Below are 18012 nucleotides of genomic sequence, written 5' to 3'. Positions count from 1 at the left end.
GGAGCTGGTTGAAGGGACATGGGAAATCCGGGGTGGAAAGGAGGACTGTGCTGTCACATTATAGGGATGGCAACCAGGGTCACATAACAATGTGTGTATAAAGTTTTATATGAGATACTAACTTGAACTGTAAACTTTGACTTAAAGCACAATTAAAAGAAAAAAAGAAAACTTTTTTTTTCCAGCAATATATAGCTCCCTAGAAATGGCTCAGTTATTAGTCTCATTTTTGGCTCTGTGGATAAAACGTGTTTCAAGAAATAGTGCCGTCCTGAATCTGTTGATTCCTTTGCGCTCAAATATCTTACTCCAATACTTGTTAAATGTGAACATTTGTTTAATAACTTGTTTAAACAAAAATAGCCAAATTTTGTTTAAATTATACTTCATATAGCATGTTTTGTTTAAATTATGCTTCATATAGCCCCCCTAGTTTGCAAATGAAGCCTAAAAGTTTAGTGTATTTCCTTAAATGCCTGATTTGTATTTCATTTCTTTCCTTACAGGAGAAGCAACCATTGTAGGTGAGAATGAAACTTACCCCAGAGCTTTGCTACATTGGAACAGGGCCGCCTCTCAGGGTGAGTCGTTAATTCTAGGTTAGGCATTTCACCGGGACCTCTCTCTATTGTTTTTTGTCTCCCATAAAAATTAACTGATGTCATTCATTACCTTGAAATAAAGCAGGGATTGCCTAACTTATTGGCATTATGGCTGGTATTTATCACCGAAATGGAAATTCTGGTCCCAAGGTTTCTAAATTGAATTGCAAAGACTATGTACTGGACATTTTTATCACACTATGGTTTATTCTTTGATTTTTAACTTGAGGTGAATTCAGTATAAAATGAGCATTGAGTAGAATATTTAATATAATATCAGCCTAAAACCCAAAAGAACTCTAACCATTTCCCCAGTCTTTTTCTTTTGAATATTTCTTTCTCACACATAGTCCTCTCAGCATTAACAGCTGCTTATCTCTTCTCCAAGCTGAACTATTTTAAAATGTAAAAGACATGATGGAACCAAAGAATGATCATTTGAAAAGTATTTTTAGTGAAATAAGGAGCCCTGGTGGCACAGTGGTTAAGCACTTGGCTGCTAACCAAGAAGTTGGTGGTTCGAAACCCCCAGTTACTCCGCAGAAGAAAGCTATGGCAGTCTGTTTGATTGACAGCCTTAGAAACCCTATGGGGCAGTTCTGCTCTGTCCTGTGGGGTCACTCTGAGTTGGAATTGACAACAATGGTCTTTTGTTTTCCTTAGTGAGATAGAGAGACCACCCACCTTCTTTTACCTCTCCCTCATTACTACAAAACCCTCTGTAAAAGAGATACACTTTTAGTTTAAATTTTTACTGATTTTATAGCATGTCTGAGGGGTTTGTTATAAAGTTGTATACTAAAAACTAAATTTCTTTGTTTTATGTAAGCGTATTAGCAGGAGGAGAAATAACAATTTTAATTTTAAGCACACTTTATTTATTGGCAGTTTATTTACCTTCTGTTTAAGGCTATACTGTGGCTAGAATTAAGCTCGGAGACTACCATTTCTATGGATTTGGCACTGATGTCGATTACGAGACTGCATTTATTCATTATCGTCTCGCATCTGAGCAGCAGCACAGTGCCCAAGCTATGTTTAATCTGGGATATATGCATGAGAAAGGACTGGGCATTAAACAGGTGAGCATGAGTTCAAAACAAATGTTTGAGTAACATGACTGTGATTTGGGGGAAGCATTTGCATTTTTATAGAACATAGACTTTCTTTGGAACTTGCTCAGACTTTGGTCATGAGATGGTTTTGCAGTATTAAAGAAGGCTGCCCTTCTGTCTCTCATCTCCCAGCACACCCACATACTAGTGTCCATACTATTATATTTAGAATATTAAGCTAAAGACAGACTCAAGAAAATGGAAATGCAGTACTGCTTTTATTGATAAGTCCTTGTTTGAGAAACTATCTGCCCCCTTCAGCCAAATTCTATTGTTGCTAAATTATTTTGAGAATAAATTAAAATGTTTGCTACTAATAAACTTATTTCTGATTCTTAAACCTTTGTAATGAATCTGATGTTCTGTAGACTCATAGTCTAAAATTTTGCCTGCGTACTCTGAAAAGAATTTTGACAAACAGCGTACTCCCTTGCACATTTTCAAGTTGCTGTTTAAAATTTTTCATCATAAATTTCAAAGGCTCTAAATTCGAGCATATTTTAAATATTAACATTTAAAATAGATAAATGATTAAATTACTCTTAAATATATCCAGTGGAATCCAAGTCCCAAAATAATTTGATACCCATAATTCTTAATTTTTAAAAAATACATGAGCTGCTTGGTAGAGGGTCAGCAAAAAGGAGGAAGACCCTCAATGAGATGGACTGACACAGTGGCTGCAATAGTGGGCTCAAGCATAACAATGATTGTGAGGATGGCGCAGGACTGGGCAGTGTTTCGTTGCTGTACGTAGGGTCACTATGAGCTGGAACAGACTCAACGGCACCTAACAACAACTGTAGGGTTGCAGGCTGTTTACAAGGATCTTGTATGAAACAAGTGATAAGAAACAGGAAGCAGCCAGTTGAAAAGTTTCCAAAAGCTACTTATATTTTGACACTGCTCTGTCTCTGTTATAACTCTGGTTGAAGAATCACTGAATTAATTAGTACATCATTGAAAGAAAGCTCCTATACCAACAATTTACAAGAACTAACTCAGTTTAAGACAAATTATTTTCTCCTTTGGCATTTGAAATGGAGTCCCTGAGCGGTGCAAACAGATAATGTGCTTGCCTGTTAACTGAAAGGATGGAGGTTCCAGTCCACCCAGAGGTGCCTCAGAAGAAAGGCCAGGTGATGTAGTTCCAAAAAATCAGCCATTGAAAACCCTGTGGAGTATAATTCTACTTTGACACACACGGGGTCACCATGAGTCAGAGGTGACTTGACGGCAACTGGGAGTGGTGGCTGGCATTAGATTTTGTTTGTTCCGGATTAAGCAGTAGTCCAGCACTCCTGATAGGAGCCACCTCAGCCTTCAGTACTCTGCTTTGATTCTTTCATGTTCATCACCAAATTACTGACTTTCTGAAAGCTCCTCCTGCATGACAGTGCTAATTCAGTTGGAAAAAACCCCAGGTTTAAAAAGAGGGGGCCTGGCTTACAGTGTAGACTGTAATGTAACACTTTTGTAGAACAGAGTGGATAACTTAATCTTTCCAGACCTCTGCATTTTCACCTGTAAAATTATTTCTAAGGGTTCTTTCTGCTCTACAAATCTATGATTGCATGCCTATGACTCTATAACAAAGAATTTGCCTGCTTTAGACGTTCAATTCAACAGATATTTTGTAGTTAGTTCCCTGCCACTACCTCTATCCCCAATGCTGGCCAACAATATAATACAGTACTTTTTAATCTAAAAAAAAAAATACATGAGCAAGTTCTTTAATTGAAAATTGTATCTTTTCCTTTTCTCCCTGAACTTAATTTCCGGTCTGCCTTTCCCAAAGAATCGTATACTGATGTAATGTTTTTAGTGCTTAGGCCTGTTACTAATTACTCTATTATGTTTATCTGAAACAAGAAAGTATATACATTCAAATATTGAATCTTATGTGCAAAGATTCTAAGGCACTAAATGTTAAGAAAAACTTCTAAGATATCATTAGTCTCAGTTGATCAGTTACTAACACACTGTTGATCAAATCAACGTATTGATACAAATTTTGATAAAATTTTATTTTTGCATTAACTATTGAAAAATATATCTTTAAATAACATGTTGGAGCACTTAAAAAAAAAAGTCACTATATCGTGAGTAGATTTAGCCTTAATTCTATTTTTTATTTTTATAGATATGTGACTGTACTCTTGCTCCCAAAAATAAGTATATGGGAATGGGAGAAGCTTCACCAAAGCAAGGCCACTTAATTCTTTGAACTGTTTTAGAGTTCTGTGCCAAAAATCGGAGTGGTCTCTCATTTAAAAGTGTTTTTAATGATCTGTAAGCTGACAGCTTGATTAGATCCCCCTTCAGCTTTACTGGACACAAAGAATTGGAAACCACAGACTTGGCAAAAGGATCTGTTCCTGAGCCTGATCATTGGAGTCTTTGCTTTCTCAGTTTCTGGGACGAATACTGAAAGGCCTTACCAAGGCTTAGCAAATGACTGTTGACCCTACCGGTGCTCTGTCCCTTAGAGACACTCATGTGCTCCGGGGTTGAGGGAGAGGTGTTGATTTCATTATACCTTTGCTACTGTACTATTTTTTGTGACAGAATGCCTTTTCACATTTAATATGAATTTTATTTTCAGGATGTCAAGTTTGAATTTCACATTTATTACAATATTAATTATAAATATTAAATACTTTTATTTTTTTCCAAAAACCTTGGAGCTGCAGGCTCAATGCATTCAATCTGTGGAGAATTTCTGCCATAAAGCATGGTTATCGAAGCCACTCTCTGATACTGTCAAGCCGTTCAGCCAGTCAGGCTTAGTTTCCATCAGAAAGTTTGACTGTTTAATTCAGATAAAGTTTAAGATATGTTTGAGGAGAAATATAAAGATCTCATAGAAGTTTTGATATTTGTGGAATACATCTAAAAAGCAGTCAAGATTCAAATGATACAATTTTAATAATCTGTTTTTATAATGGAAACCCTGGTAGCGTAGTGGTTAAGAGTTTGGCTGCTAATCAAAAGGCCTGCAGTTCAGATCTCCCAGGTGCTGCTTGGAAACCCTACTCTGTCCTGTAGCGTCGCTAGGAGTCAGAACCGACTCGGCAGCAAGTAATTGATAAGTCCTTACAGTAAGGAATATCATAAAAGGCGTAGTATTCCTTTGATAAAAGTACTGGGATAGAACGCTGGGGTTTAGTTTTGAGAATAATGAATGATATATAAAAAGAGTAACTATTAATTTCTAAAAGACACTTTTTTAAAAAAAAAATGAGAGATTTGAACTACTAAAAACTAATCAACCCAGCAGCCGGCACAGCTAGAAAGTACTCAGCATTAAGTCAGACGACAATTTGGTACAGCTGGAGTAAATAACAGGACGGTAGTGCTACGGCAGATTTGATTTCATTGCCCTTTTAAATCATCCGCATAGAATCTGTTGTCGTGTAAAGTTTGATCCATGGGTTCTTAGTCCAGATTTAGTCACACTTTTTAAAAAGTCAGAGGCGCTAACCATGCGTTACCATTGTTGGAAGGTGCTTTATAACTAAGGACACATCCTAGAGACAAGTATAGGGAAAAACTGAAGGAAACTGCTTATATTAAATGTGTGGAAACAGTCATTTTTAGTGTTTAGCTTCTTTTTCCCATGTTCTCATTAAATTCTTTCTTACAAGTTTGGTATTGACAATAGTCAGGGCATGGAAGAAATGAGGTGGTTTTAAACGAAAATTGTCATAACTCTCACCATGACATTCTGCCACCCTCCATCCCCCTCTGCTGCCCACCACCCCGCTCTGCCACCCACTATCCCATTCTTCCATGTGTCCGAATTCAGAACACTCTAACCTGAACCAAAATTAATAATCATGTGTTTTATCCTTTACAGAAATATGTCTAAGATAGGAAACACAGGATGCCCTGTGGGTTTATAGTTATTAAAGGAGCCTGCTCCAAAACCAATATTTCATATTAGCTCTTTATGTGGAGGCCTGTGAGGTCTTTATATCCCAGGGCAATGTGCCTGAGTAAGGTTTGGGTAGGTGAGGACTTTCTTTTATAGAGTGGAGAAAAGTTGCCATGTACACAGGCAGGATCTCAAGGAGATCCCTTTTAGGGAAGAGCACAAATGGAAGTTGAGAATCTGAAAAATAAAGTTTCTTAACGCGATCCATTCAGGTACCACTCGGAAAGTCTTAAATTATGTGTACCCCAGTCCAAAGATCACAGCTGCAAACTGAAACCAGGAGTTGTTGACACTGATTGAAGTTTTAGGTAGGAAAAAATTAACTTGAGACTTCCCGCCAACCTCTGGAAATCTCCAGGTAAACAGTGTTAAGCTTTGATGTAGGGCTGTATCCAGCATATATCTACACAGCAAATGGGATATTGGATGGGGGAGAAGTGAATTCAGTATTCTGATTTTTAGTTAAAATTTTCAAAATTATGCTGTTAGATAATTAAAGAAATTTTACCCAAGTAAAGCTCAGGGTTTTTCTTCAAGTTAACTCGTTGTTGAGCTGTCTCTGACTCAGAGCAATCCCGTAGGACAGAGTAGAACTGCCCCATAGGGTTTCCAGATAGCATCTGGTGGATTCGAACAGCTGACTTTTTGGTTAGCAGCTGAGCTCTTAACCACTGTGCCACCTGGGCTCCGCTTCTGTAGCGTAGGGAAGTACATTTTAAAATGAAAACTTGAAAGAATAAATCTTCCTAATATATGAATGGAAACCCTGGTGTCATAGTGGCTAAGTGCTAGGGGCTGCTAACCAAAAGGTTGGCAGTTCAAATCTGCCAGGCACTCCTTGGAAACTCTGTGGGGCAGTTCTGCTCTGTCTAGTAGGGTCGCTATGAGTTGGAATCAACTTGATGGCAACGGGTTTGTTGTTCTGTTGTTGTCGTTTTAATGTATGAACTAAATAATAAATACTACTTACTTTGAAAAGAAATGAATTTTGGCTTATTACCTATGTTTTAGGATATTCACCTTGCAAAACGTTTTTATGACATGGCAGCAGAAGCCAGCCCAGATGCCCAAGTACCAGTGTTCCTAGCACTTTGCAAGTTGGGCATTGTCTATTTCTTGCAGTACATAAGGGAAACAAACGTAAGTGGTTTGTGGTTTTTCCAAGTGTTTTGTTTTGTACGTAGTTTCTTCTCATTTTTTTCTGGAAAAAATTTAGCACCTATACCTAGAAATATGTGTTATGGGGCCTTTTTAAATTTCATTGTATTTAGGCACAAAGGATAATACCTTGTATTTACTTTCTATCAGGAATAACTTCTTAAGTGGCACTAAAACAAAACAAAAAAAATCATAGACTGAGAACATAACTTGTAAGTTTAAATTCTAGTGTTTAATTTTTCTTATTTGTTAAATTGTAACTAAAAAATATTACTCATTTAGCTACTAAACATTTGAATTCCTGCCCTCTTCACTTACATGAGAGAAGACGGGAAGTAGCCCATCTCTCACGAGAACTGAGATTTTCAGCTACTGTACCAGCTGCTGTACCATCGCTACAAATAGGTCACAGGTGTGCCAAGATACTGGTCCCCTGGGCCCACCATCTCCCAGTGTTTCTTCCAAATGTTTTTTGTGAAAAACAGTTGGAAATTTGTGCATTAGATTACTGATGGAAATGAATCTTGCTAGACATTTTATATAGCCAACTGTTGTAAAATACTAGCTCAGTTACTGAGACATACTACTTTGAGCTTCAGTTGAAGCTAAACCCTTTTTTTTTATAAGCACACCACAAAAAGTTCCTAAACCAAGTATTTTAATAAGCTGTTTATTTAATAAGCTGGGTATATTAATCTCTAATTCGTGATGTAATTTTCTCACTTCCTTCTCTGACATGTTAGTAATCACAATGCATTTTATTCTGTTTCCATTAAGATCCGAGATATGTTCACCCAACTTGATATGGACCAGCTCTTAGGACCTGAGTGGGACCTTTACCTCATGACCATCATCGCATTGCTGTTGGGAACAGTTATAGCTTACAGGCAGAGGCAGCATCAAGACATGCCTGTGCCTAGGCCTCCAGGGCCACGGCCAGCTCCACCTCAGCAGGAGGGGCCGCCAGAGCAGCAGCCACCACAATAACAGCCACCACGTCTGGGCTTGAACAGTGACAACTGAGGACATCGTTTGCTGATGAACACTTGCATCTGATTTAGGACTTTGGATCAGTGTCCACCTCCTGGAAGAGGCACAAGGAAGCATTTAATTCTTAAAAGCTGCTTAGAATCTGCTGCCTTTATTTTCAGGGATAAGTAACTCTTACCTAAACTGAGTTGAATGTTTGTTTCAGTGCCATGTGGAATAACAACTTTCAGTGGCTTCCCTTTTTTTTTTCTCTTTTTCTGGAAACATATGTGAGACACTCAAAGTAATATGTGCTGAATCCAGCTGTCTTTCTTGGGTCCTTTTGTTCCTTCTCTCAATGTGCATAAGTTCTTATATTAGCCATCTTTAAGGTCTTATGGATCAGTACTAAAAACTGAATCAGTATAAAGAAGAAACCCCAGTTAGTTGCAAATTTAACCTTAACATGTTTGAAAGTCTGAAAATAGAACTTGCCTTTTAAGTTAAAAAAAGAAAGAAAAGAGATGTCTTCAGTGTTTTGAAACTGCAGTAACTGAGAAACTATTTTACCAGTCCACATGCAAGTATACATTTTCAGCATATTTGTTATTTTTAAAAGGGGATGGTTGGGAGGTTTCTTATTGGTGATTGTCACGCTTGATACCATACTTCTCTCCTTCAGAGCCTGAAAGGCATCCTTAGAGAGTCCTGCGAGGATTTCCCTCTTTGGAATGGAATATATCATATGAGCTGAATCCTTGAACTAACATGAATTTGCCCCACCAAATGGCATTTGCTTGATTGGTCTGAGTATACAGAGACTTGATCTGGAAGCCAGAGGATGAACTAAATAGGAGAAATTAGAAAAAATAGTCTAATTTTGTACTCTGAATAGGGTACCAAGGTCATAGACACACTTTCCCAAAAGTTGAAGCATTTGTTCCCAGGATTTATTTTACTTTGCATTTCTTATTGCACAAAGAACAGACCATCCTCCTGAAATCTTTAAATGTGAAATATATGACAGACATGACTACCATTATAATACTAAAACTCAAAAGAAGGAAAGATTGATGAAACCCAGTAGTTGAGGAAAGCCAAAGCCAGTTTGTACTGTATTATACTGCTTGGGTAGATTTTTATTTCTGCCAGTTTCATGTTACAGTAGAAAGTGAACTGCTTGCTTAGTAGCTATCATACTCATCTCCTCCCACTGTTAATGTTAGGAAAATCAAAGCTACCGCACTTCAGATTTGTCTGGTTAAATAGCACAGATAAAACCGACAACAACAAAACTGGGAACTTCACGTATCACACAGAAGAGAATTAAAACTTCAACCGAATTTGTATTTCTTTTTATTAGCAGATGGTGATGTTCACCAGCCTATTCTAGTCTGAGGCTACATTAGTAACTGGGCAGGCTTTCTGTGCCTACTAACCTCAGTCTGTTTATATGCACATTTATACTCTTGTTCTCATGATCCATCATCTGCCAGAAAACTTGAAGAATTTATTATCCTGTAGAGTGATAAGGCTTTGGTTTTCAAAGTTGGGATTGTATTCAGAACTAGATTTAATTAGTAGTCTGTAATGAACATGAAGGATTTAGATGTGAAATTGTACACACTTTGTGTATGTATGTGTGTGTAGAGTATTATGAGAAACCTGGTAAGCAAACTTTCCTTACAGATAAATTGCTTCCAGATTTGAAGGGGTGGCCATAGAGAGAACTTCATGAATAAAAGCATGTCTGTGAAAGGTAGGAAATTGTAGCCACAGATGTGTGTTGGCACCTTGGGCAGCTCTTGTTGTAAATATTGACATTAGCTTGATCTCTTAGACTTAAGAGACTTGAGTGCAGTTGGTACCATATGCTGGTATCTTCACCACTGCCCCTCCTCCCCACCCTTCAAAATAAGTCTAATCCACAATTCATCTAAAAGGAACTGTTTTAATTTATTTAAAAGTTAAGAAACCCTCCAAGGTGACTGTCAACGTCCATTTTTTTCTTTAGCCATCACCCAATTTCTCCTCAGGAGCATTTTTATCTGTATCTTTACTTCCTTTTGTTAGCACTTTGAAAAAATATTTCTTAAGGCAGTGTGCACTACCTAAGGATGGATGGGAAAGTGTACCATAGTCTTGTTCTCCATGCAGTAACAAGCTTCCTATTCGTTTTCCACTTATCATAGCCTTACTGTTATCAAAATATCCCTTTCTTGGTTTGTTTTCACCTCCTGTTTTACCCTGGGGTCATTTGTTACCAGAAATTTGAATGGTATACTTAAAATAACTTAGTTCCTGTGGATTCCTTTAAAGAATGTCTCAAAGTACTTTGCTCCCTTTTTTCTTTTTTGTTCATGGGACACGATACCTACGCAAAAAGGAACTGGGTTTGGTTTTTCTCCTAAAATTATGGTCAATTTTTACCTAATCAAATGGCATCCATTTGAATAAAATGACAGTAACAAAAGCTAGTTAATGTCAGTGACATTAAACTAACTCAGGGATTCAGGAGTTTTAATGTTAGAATTTATAGTTAACAGACAGAGTGCGGCCTCATTTCTCCTTGGTAGCCCATGCTCTCCTGATCCCTTTTATAGTCCGTCTTCCTGCCCTAGAAGGTGGTGAGAGTAGTACTCTAGTTTGCTTCTGTACTCCTTGTGCATTTGGTTTGTTGGTTAGCTGACTGTTTCACTACTTAGATAGACTTGAGACTGTCCATTTCACTTCTATTTGACATTACAAAGGTAGTAAGTTGTTTTTGTGTGTGTGTTTGAAGACTTTGTTTATGTTTTCTGGGTGGGGCTTATCTTAATTTTGGTTAATACTCAATGGCACAGAGAAGGTAAATTAAAGGCTTTTTTTTTTTTTTTCAAAATTCACTATTTAGTACTTAAATCAGATTAACTTGTAAATCATTAAACTTGATAGACTCTCGAGATTTGTTACCCTTCTGCAGATAAAGTTAATTTGTGAAAGTTTCACCATTAAGCTGTTTTATCTCTGTACCATTGGGAAGTTTTAGAAACATCCACCAGTGACCTGGTGAAGATCTGATACTCCGTTTAATTAAGGAACTGCTGTGGCCTCCAGGAAACTTGTGTTTTATATAGGAGCTTTTTGTTTTTCCCTCCCTCCCTTGCTCCTCGTGTTTGTTCTTCAGTGTTTTGGAAGTATGCATGCAGGCCTGTAAACGAAGACCACAACTCTTCATGCGTGTAGCGTGTATATTAACATCTAACTGCATCTGCAGAAAACTTCCTTTATGAATGTTTGCACTAACATTTCACATGCACATTTCAAAACAAGATGCTTCAGGTAAACAGCCCCTTTACCTGCCAAGAGGAGCACTGTGGGCTATATTTGCCCCAGTGACAACTGGTATTGTTTTGGAAGTGGGTTTAATATATGTTACACGATATTATGCCTAAAAGAATGCAGGAAATAATCAGAGCAAAGGAAATGTCTGTTTTCACGCAAATATTTTTCATCAGTCATTGCTGTCAAGTGGAAACACGAAATTTCTGATGCCGTATTGTCTGAGACACTAGCTGCTTTTTAAATGTGTAGTATTCGTTGAAAAGAAGCTAAATTTCTCCTTCCATTTGGTATGTCCAGAAAATTTAAAACGATCCCAATTAAAAATGATTGCATTTTAGCGTGACTGTTTGCACAACGTAAAATCCAATGTTGTGTGCACGAGACGGATCTTTTAGGTGTGTGCAGCGAGTCATCTCACATGCACTGTTTCTCCCATTTGGATTGACAGACAGGCTGACACTATCTTCTTTGATTTAAAGAAAAAAAATCATAATGTTAATATGATCAAAGTGTAACCACTATGAATACACAGGAGAGGAAGTTTTAAAAGACCATATGCTGGCATTGTGAAGGAACACCATGGTAGACTTCTTTGTAAATTTATTTTGTATTTAATGAAATGCAGTATAAAGGCTGGTGAAGTGTAATATAATTGTGTAAACAAACAAATCCTGTTAATAGAGAGATGTACAGATTCGTTTTGTACTGTATCTTGAAACTTGTGAAATAAAGATTCCACCTCTGGTTTTCCTGTATGCTGGACTCTACCATTGAGAACACCTTTCCCATCAGACCTTTTTATTTTTAGCCTGAATGAGTCAATGTTTAACGAACCTTTTTGGAACTTGAGGAGCTTCTGAAAAAGCATTCATTTGGGGACATTTTAATCCATCTTTCACTTGCTTTTAACTCCTTTAAAATTCAGATTCCCGTAAGTTGAAAATTGCCGTCGGGAGAATATGAATTTGCTAAGAAATGTTACATTTTTTAAATCTCTGAAACCTTTGACCTGAATCAGCCTGTGATACATAAAAAGCAAGAGTCACTTTAATTTAGCCTCATGATAGCATGATTTACCCAAAGTTTAATTTACTTACGCAGTGCCTTGTCCCAGAAATTTAAGAGGGCTTACAGAGATGCATAGAACACAACAAAACAAGAGTGTATGTAGAATAAGATCTAAATAAAAGGAAATGAAAAAAGAAAATATTAAACGAGGGATGGACTTCACACAAAAATGCATGCTAAAACTGGGCTACAAATTCGGCCCTCAACTTGCTAGCAGCCAACTCAAAGAGGAAATTAAGAAAATGTTCAGCTTAGAAGCACCATGTCCTTGGATAAAAAGTCTGGATAGTATAAATTTTGGCAAATGAGAAGCTGGATCACAGATTTACTTCTGGGAGCACAAACAGCCACCCCAGGTTCTGACCTCAGCTAGAAATAAATGTGGGAAAGTCAGATGTCAGCTGTAACATCAACAGTTTGCCCATTCAACCAGAGCTGCTATGATGCCTATTTACCACTTACCCTCTTTCTGTCATTAAAATTAGTCCTGGGTCTTCTTGAGAAGCAGCCTTTCTCCTTTAACTTGCCTTGTGATACTTCTATTGGCTATATTGGCCTTGAAATTTGCTTATACTAAGTTACAGCATGGAGCCCTGGTGGTGCAGTGGTTAAAAGCTAACCAAAAGGTAGGCAGTTCTAATCCTGTCCCATAGGGTCACTGTAGTCAAAATCGACTCAATGGCAACGGGTTTGTTTTCAGGTTGCGATGTATACATTAATATATGCAAATAAGAACTTAGAATTTCTGTAGTAAGAGCTATTAAAAAATGGATTTTTACTTTTTAGGTATTTTTCATGGATTAAAAAAAACCAAGCCAGTTGCCATCAACTCTATTCCGACTCATAGCGACACTATAAGACAGTAGAACTGCTCCATGGGGTTTCCAAAGAGTGCCTGGAGGATTTGAACCACTGACCTTTTGGTTAGCAGCTGTAGCTCTTAACCACTATGCCACCAGGGCTTTCCTTTCATGGACAGGAACATAAAATAAGCTTTAGAATCTACCAGTTCAAAAGGAGATGTTGCTGTGTCATGGGTCTTCTAATATTCTTCTCATCATTTCTGCCATGGCTTAGTCATCAGATTGGACAACCGTATAATTTAATCCTGAAAATCCTACCAGAATTTTAGCTTATTTTTAGTATATTTTGAGCAAAACTCTGATTTTCCTAGAGGCCAAATTCTTTTTCTCTGAATTTCGTTTAAACATGGCCTAGCGTTAATGCTGAATTGGGTGTGAAATCCCCACTTCCGAAGACCCCACATAATTTTTTCCCAGGTAAACTGAGTAGACTTTGAAAATTAACTGACTTAGGAGCATTCATATAAATGTGTTTGTTGTTGCTCAGTCTTCTTTTCCCTTCTACCACCCAATACAATGTTAAGGTTCTTTGGCCTCTCAGGATTAAAAGGAATTTATCATAAGTCGTACATGTATTAGATATGAGATCCAGGTATCCTAAATAAGGATTCTAACCTTGGAAATGAAGAGGTCATTGGGTTTTACATGATTGAAGATACAAATGTGAGCAACAGAAACCTCCATTCTTGGAAACATTTATTTCAAGATGTGAAAGCACAGCTGTGGGTTTCAGAGTTCACCCGACTGGGTTTCCCCCACCCTACCTCCCTTGGCCTTGCCCATAAAGTGCTTTACTTAGAAATTTTTGATTAATTGAACTTAGGTTGTTCTAGATGAAATATCTTGAGATGAGTAGAGACTAATCTTGGTTGGGCAGAGGGACCGGGGCGGGGGAGTGACAGACCATTCAGCTGGTCTTGTTCCCTTTATATACTAGTAAAGAATTTACTTGAATTTTTCCAACCTTCACATACATGTTATTTTCTTTTTTACATACAATTTGGAGAATGTTGTTTAGCTGATAACATCTTACACAATCCACAGAATGTACTTCCAGGACAGGTGAGAACAGCAGTCTATTTTTTCTCTTGTCCTATTTTGACTCTTTGAGGTCCTGGGTGATGCAAACAGTTTATTCTCGACTACTAACTTCAAGTTTGGTAGTTGAAACCCACCCGGCAGTGCCTTGGAAGAAAGGCACTGCTTCCGTAAAGATTACAGCTAAGAAAACCCTATGGAGCGGTTCTACTATGCAACAGATGGGGTTGCCATGAGTTGGAATCGACTCAATGGCAACAGGTCTGGTTCTGGGTTTTTATTTTGGCTCTAGGTGAAATACTGCTGCTAAATGGAATTGTCCACACTAGAGCTATGAACAGCAGCCTTATTATTTCAAAGGCAAGAAATGTGGTAATCGAAGAAGTCTTAAGTTTGTTTAATGGGTATCTGTATTTCATCACTCATTGGAGACGTAAAAATAATTAAAACCTCGTAACTAACTTAACTGATGCTTTGTGTACTTCTCAGGGTAGCTAACCAAAGAAGAATCTAGTAAGTTGCACAAAAAACAGTAAAGTAAGTCAGGGATGGGACATTTATGCCTTGAAGCAACAAAACAGAAGTTCCACAAGTTGGGATGAAACGTAACTTTAACTGCAGAAAAAATTAATTGCATCCCACTAGACCTATTGCCACTAATCGAAGGGGCTTTATAATCATAAGTGAGTCACAATTCTGGTGCAAGAGTCATGACCAATGGGACCAATGCATAGGTGAGGGGTCCAGACAAAACTCTCCATTGGCTACAGCTGGGTCTTCTTCCATGGACCTTCCCCAGTTGCCTAATCCCTGCATAGAAGGGATTATGGATCTCCTGACCCTGAATGGCCCTGAAATGCAGAAGGAAGAAAGGAAGGGTGCCCTAGTAAAGAGAAGGAGTTCTGGACTGGGCTCTAGTCTTCATGGGGGGTGATCTTGGGCAAGTCATTCACTCTACATGATTCTCATAAGCATCATAAAAGTGATTGCACTGGATGGTCTCTCAGATCCTGTCCAGGCCTTGGAGGTCTTAAATACCAAAAGCAATTGAATTGACTTATTTTTTCACCAAAGGTGCCTCTTCCAGGTCTTCATGGTGTTCATCACACGCTGGAAATGGCACATTCTGCCATCCTAAAATGCTTCATTCCAGATAATTTACAGGTAAAGTTACCCTTCATGTTAAAAAGGTCAATCTTACAATTTATAACATAGGTTTCATTTCATCATTCAACAACCTTTATTAATCATCTAGTATGTTCCAGGCACTGAAATGTGCAATAGATTTAAAGATGAATATGAGACCAAGCTCTTGTCCTCTGGGAGTCATGGTCACCATTGATGGATTGAACACAGTATATGACAGACACTATGTACTTTTCATGCACTGTTGAATTTAATCTTAAATACTCCATGATGTTGGTACTATTAGTATCATTGCCATTTAACAGATGAGGAAACCAATGCTTAGGTGCTAAGCAACTTATGGTCACACAGCTAGTATAGACCTTAAAACAGGAATTCAAATAAAAGACTGTCTGGACTATAAGATCCAAGTTTTTAATTACTCTGTTATGCTGTCTCCTTAATGCAACATGGTAAAGTTTATACTGGAGGTATGAACACTGCTATGGGGGAACAGAAAGGATGGCAACAAAAGAAATGACATTCTCTAATTTACAAGTCAACTTTGTTCTGGTGCATGCTCGTGTGCTGTTCTCTTTGTAGCCACCACCATCACCAGTTACAGTGGGGTCAATTCTGACTCATGGTGACCCCATGTGTATCAGAGTAGAGCTGTACTCCATAGGGCTTTTTATTATTATTATTTTTTTTATTGTGGGTTAGGTGAAAGTTTACACAGCAAATTAGTTTCCCATTCGGTAGTTTGTACATAAAGTGTTCCATGACATTGGTTTCATTCCCTACAATGTGTCAGCACTCTCCCCATTTCTGTCCTAGATTCCCTATTTCCTTTCGTCCTGATTTCTACTTCTTCTTGCCTTCTCATCTTTGCTTTTGGGCAAGTGCTGCCCTTTTGATCTCGTATAATCAGTTGTTCTAAGGAGCACATTCCTCCCAGGTGTTGTTATTTTATGGGCCTGTCTGTGGTATGGCTGAAAAGTGGTCTCCGGAAATGGCTTCAGTTCCAGTTCAGAAGGGTTTCTTAGGCCCATAGTCTCGGGGGTTCCTCCAGTCTCTGTCAGACCAGTAAGTCTGGTCTTTTTTGTGAATTTGATTTTTCTACAATTTTTCTCTCACTCTGTCCAGGACCCTCTGTTGTGATCCCAATCACAGCAGTCGATGGAGGTAGCCAGGCACCATCTAGTTCTTCTGGCCTTGGGGTCACATAGGTGGTTCATGTTATCCATTAGTCCTTTGGACTAATTGCATCCTTGAGTCTTTGGTTTTCTTCACTATCCTTTGCTCCAGATGAGGTGAGACCAATATTTGTATCTTAAATGGCTGCTTGCAAGCTTTTAAGACCCCCGACACTACTCACAGAAGTAGGATGCAGAATTTTGTCTTTATGAACTATGTTGTGCCAATTGATGTAGATATCCCCTGAGTCTATGGTCCTTCACCTTCAAGCCTAGAAACTTTATCCCACGAGGTGTTTGGTTATGTCTAATAACTTGCCCTGACTATGGCCCTTGTGTGCTCTATTGTCTGTATTAATATATAAGCAACACCTACAGTTATGTATGTAGAAATATCCACCACCAAACCTGTACCTGCAGGTGGGTATGTTCCCATATACCCTCCCACACCTCTTGGCATACCTATCTACTTATGTATCCATTCATAAATTAGTGTTTGTTAATACTATTGCTGCAGGATTGTCACACTATACTAATTACTGTTGCTGCCCTTTGTTCTTACACTCCTATCAGTGTCTTCCCACGCCTTGGTCATGTTTCCAATAGGGTTTTTAACTGGTGATTTTTTAGAAGTAGATCACCAAGCCTTTTTCCCAAGACACTTCTGGGTAGACTGAACTTGCAACCTTTTAGTTAGCATCTCAGCATTTTAATCTTTTGTACCAGTGTTTATGGTTATCTACTGCTGCTTTATAACTTAGAGGCATAGAAAAAACATCCAGGCACATTAGGATTGGCTTGTCCCTGTTTCCTCATGTCTGCGGCCTCCACTGGGGTGGTTGAATGGCTTGAGTAGCCATGTGGCCTCCATTTTGCATCTGCTGGGGCTGGAATGGAGCCCTGGTGGTGCATGGTTAAGAACTTGGCTGCTAACCAAAGGGTCAGCAGTTCGAATCCACCAGCTGCTCTTTGGAAGCTCTGTGGGGCAGTTCTACTCTGTCCTATAGGGTCACTATGAGTCCGAATCAACACAATGGCAATGGGTTTTGGGGGCTGGAATAGTTGAGACATGCTTCTTCACTCATGTCTAGTGCCTGGGCTGAGATGGCTGAAACAGCTGGGAGCAGCCAGCAAAATTCCCTCAGAGTAAGCAGTCCAAGCGAACACGTTCCAAGAGCCCAGGTGAAGCTGCAAGGCTTCTTAAGGACCTAGTCTTGGAAGTCCCAACATGTCATTCCCATTACATCCTATTGGTCAGTAAGTCACGGACAGCAAGGGAAGAGGAACAGCCCAAGGCATGGAGGAGTAGACTCTACTTCAATAGATCCTCAGTGGAGGATCCTCATGTGCAGACAAGCAGGGAAGGAATGGATGGATGGTCCCCGTCTTGGAGATAAGGTACCACAGTCATGGATTCCTCTTCCTCCACATCTTCAACAAACTTTGAAGTTTAAAAATAAATATTCAGTTAGTTAGTTATGGAAATCAATGTGTTTCACTTGCTTCTAGGTAACTTCTCTGTATATTTGTTGTTGTTAGCTGCCTTCAAGTTGGTCTCCGATTCATAGCGACCCCTTGCAAAACAGAAACGCTGCCCTGTGCTGCCCAATCCTGCAC

General features: G+C 38.6%; 1 protein-coding gene and 1 long non-coding RNA gene across 3 annotated transcripts in view; one reads left to right on the top strand and one right to left on the bottom strand.

Moving 5' to 3' along the window:
- SEL1L (SEL1L adaptor subunit of ERAD E3 ubiquitin ligase) overlaps window positions 1–10283 on the top strand; it is a 63474-nt gene extending 53191 nt beyond the window's left edge. For both annotated transcript variants that reach the window (XM_049899777.1, XM_049899775.1), the window contains 4 exons: window positions 507–581; window positions 1512–1684; window positions 6666–6794; window positions 7590–10283. In XM_049899777.1, the coding sequence (XP_049755734.1) occupies window positions 507–581; window positions 1512–1684; window positions 6666–6794; window positions 7590–7799 (587 nt within the window). In that variant the 3' untranslated portion in view covers window positions 7800–10283. The remainder of the gene's footprint in view (window positions 1–506; window positions 582–1511; window positions 1685–6665; window positions 6795–7589) is intronic.
- LOC126084836 (uncharacterized) overlaps window positions 9957–18012 on the bottom strand; it is a 32444-nt gene continuing 24388 nt past the window's right edge. The window contains exon 2 of the long non-coding RNA XR_007519075.1: window positions 9957–17836. This is a non-coding gene — a long non-coding RNA (uncharacterized LOC126084836). The remainder of the gene's footprint in view (window positions 17837–18012) is intronic.

The sequence above is a fragment of the Elephas maximus genome, chromosome 10 (genome assembly GCF_024166365.1).
Source record: "Elephas maximus indicus isolate mEleMax1 chromosome 10, mEleMax1 primary haplotype, whole genome shotgun sequence".
NCBI classification, from domain to species: Eukaryota; Metazoa; Chordata; class Mammalia; order Proboscidea; family Elephantidae; genus Elephas; species Elephas maximus.
The sequence above is the reverse complement of the archived record's forward strand: the minus strand, read 5'-3'. Positions and strand labels throughout refer to the sequence as shown.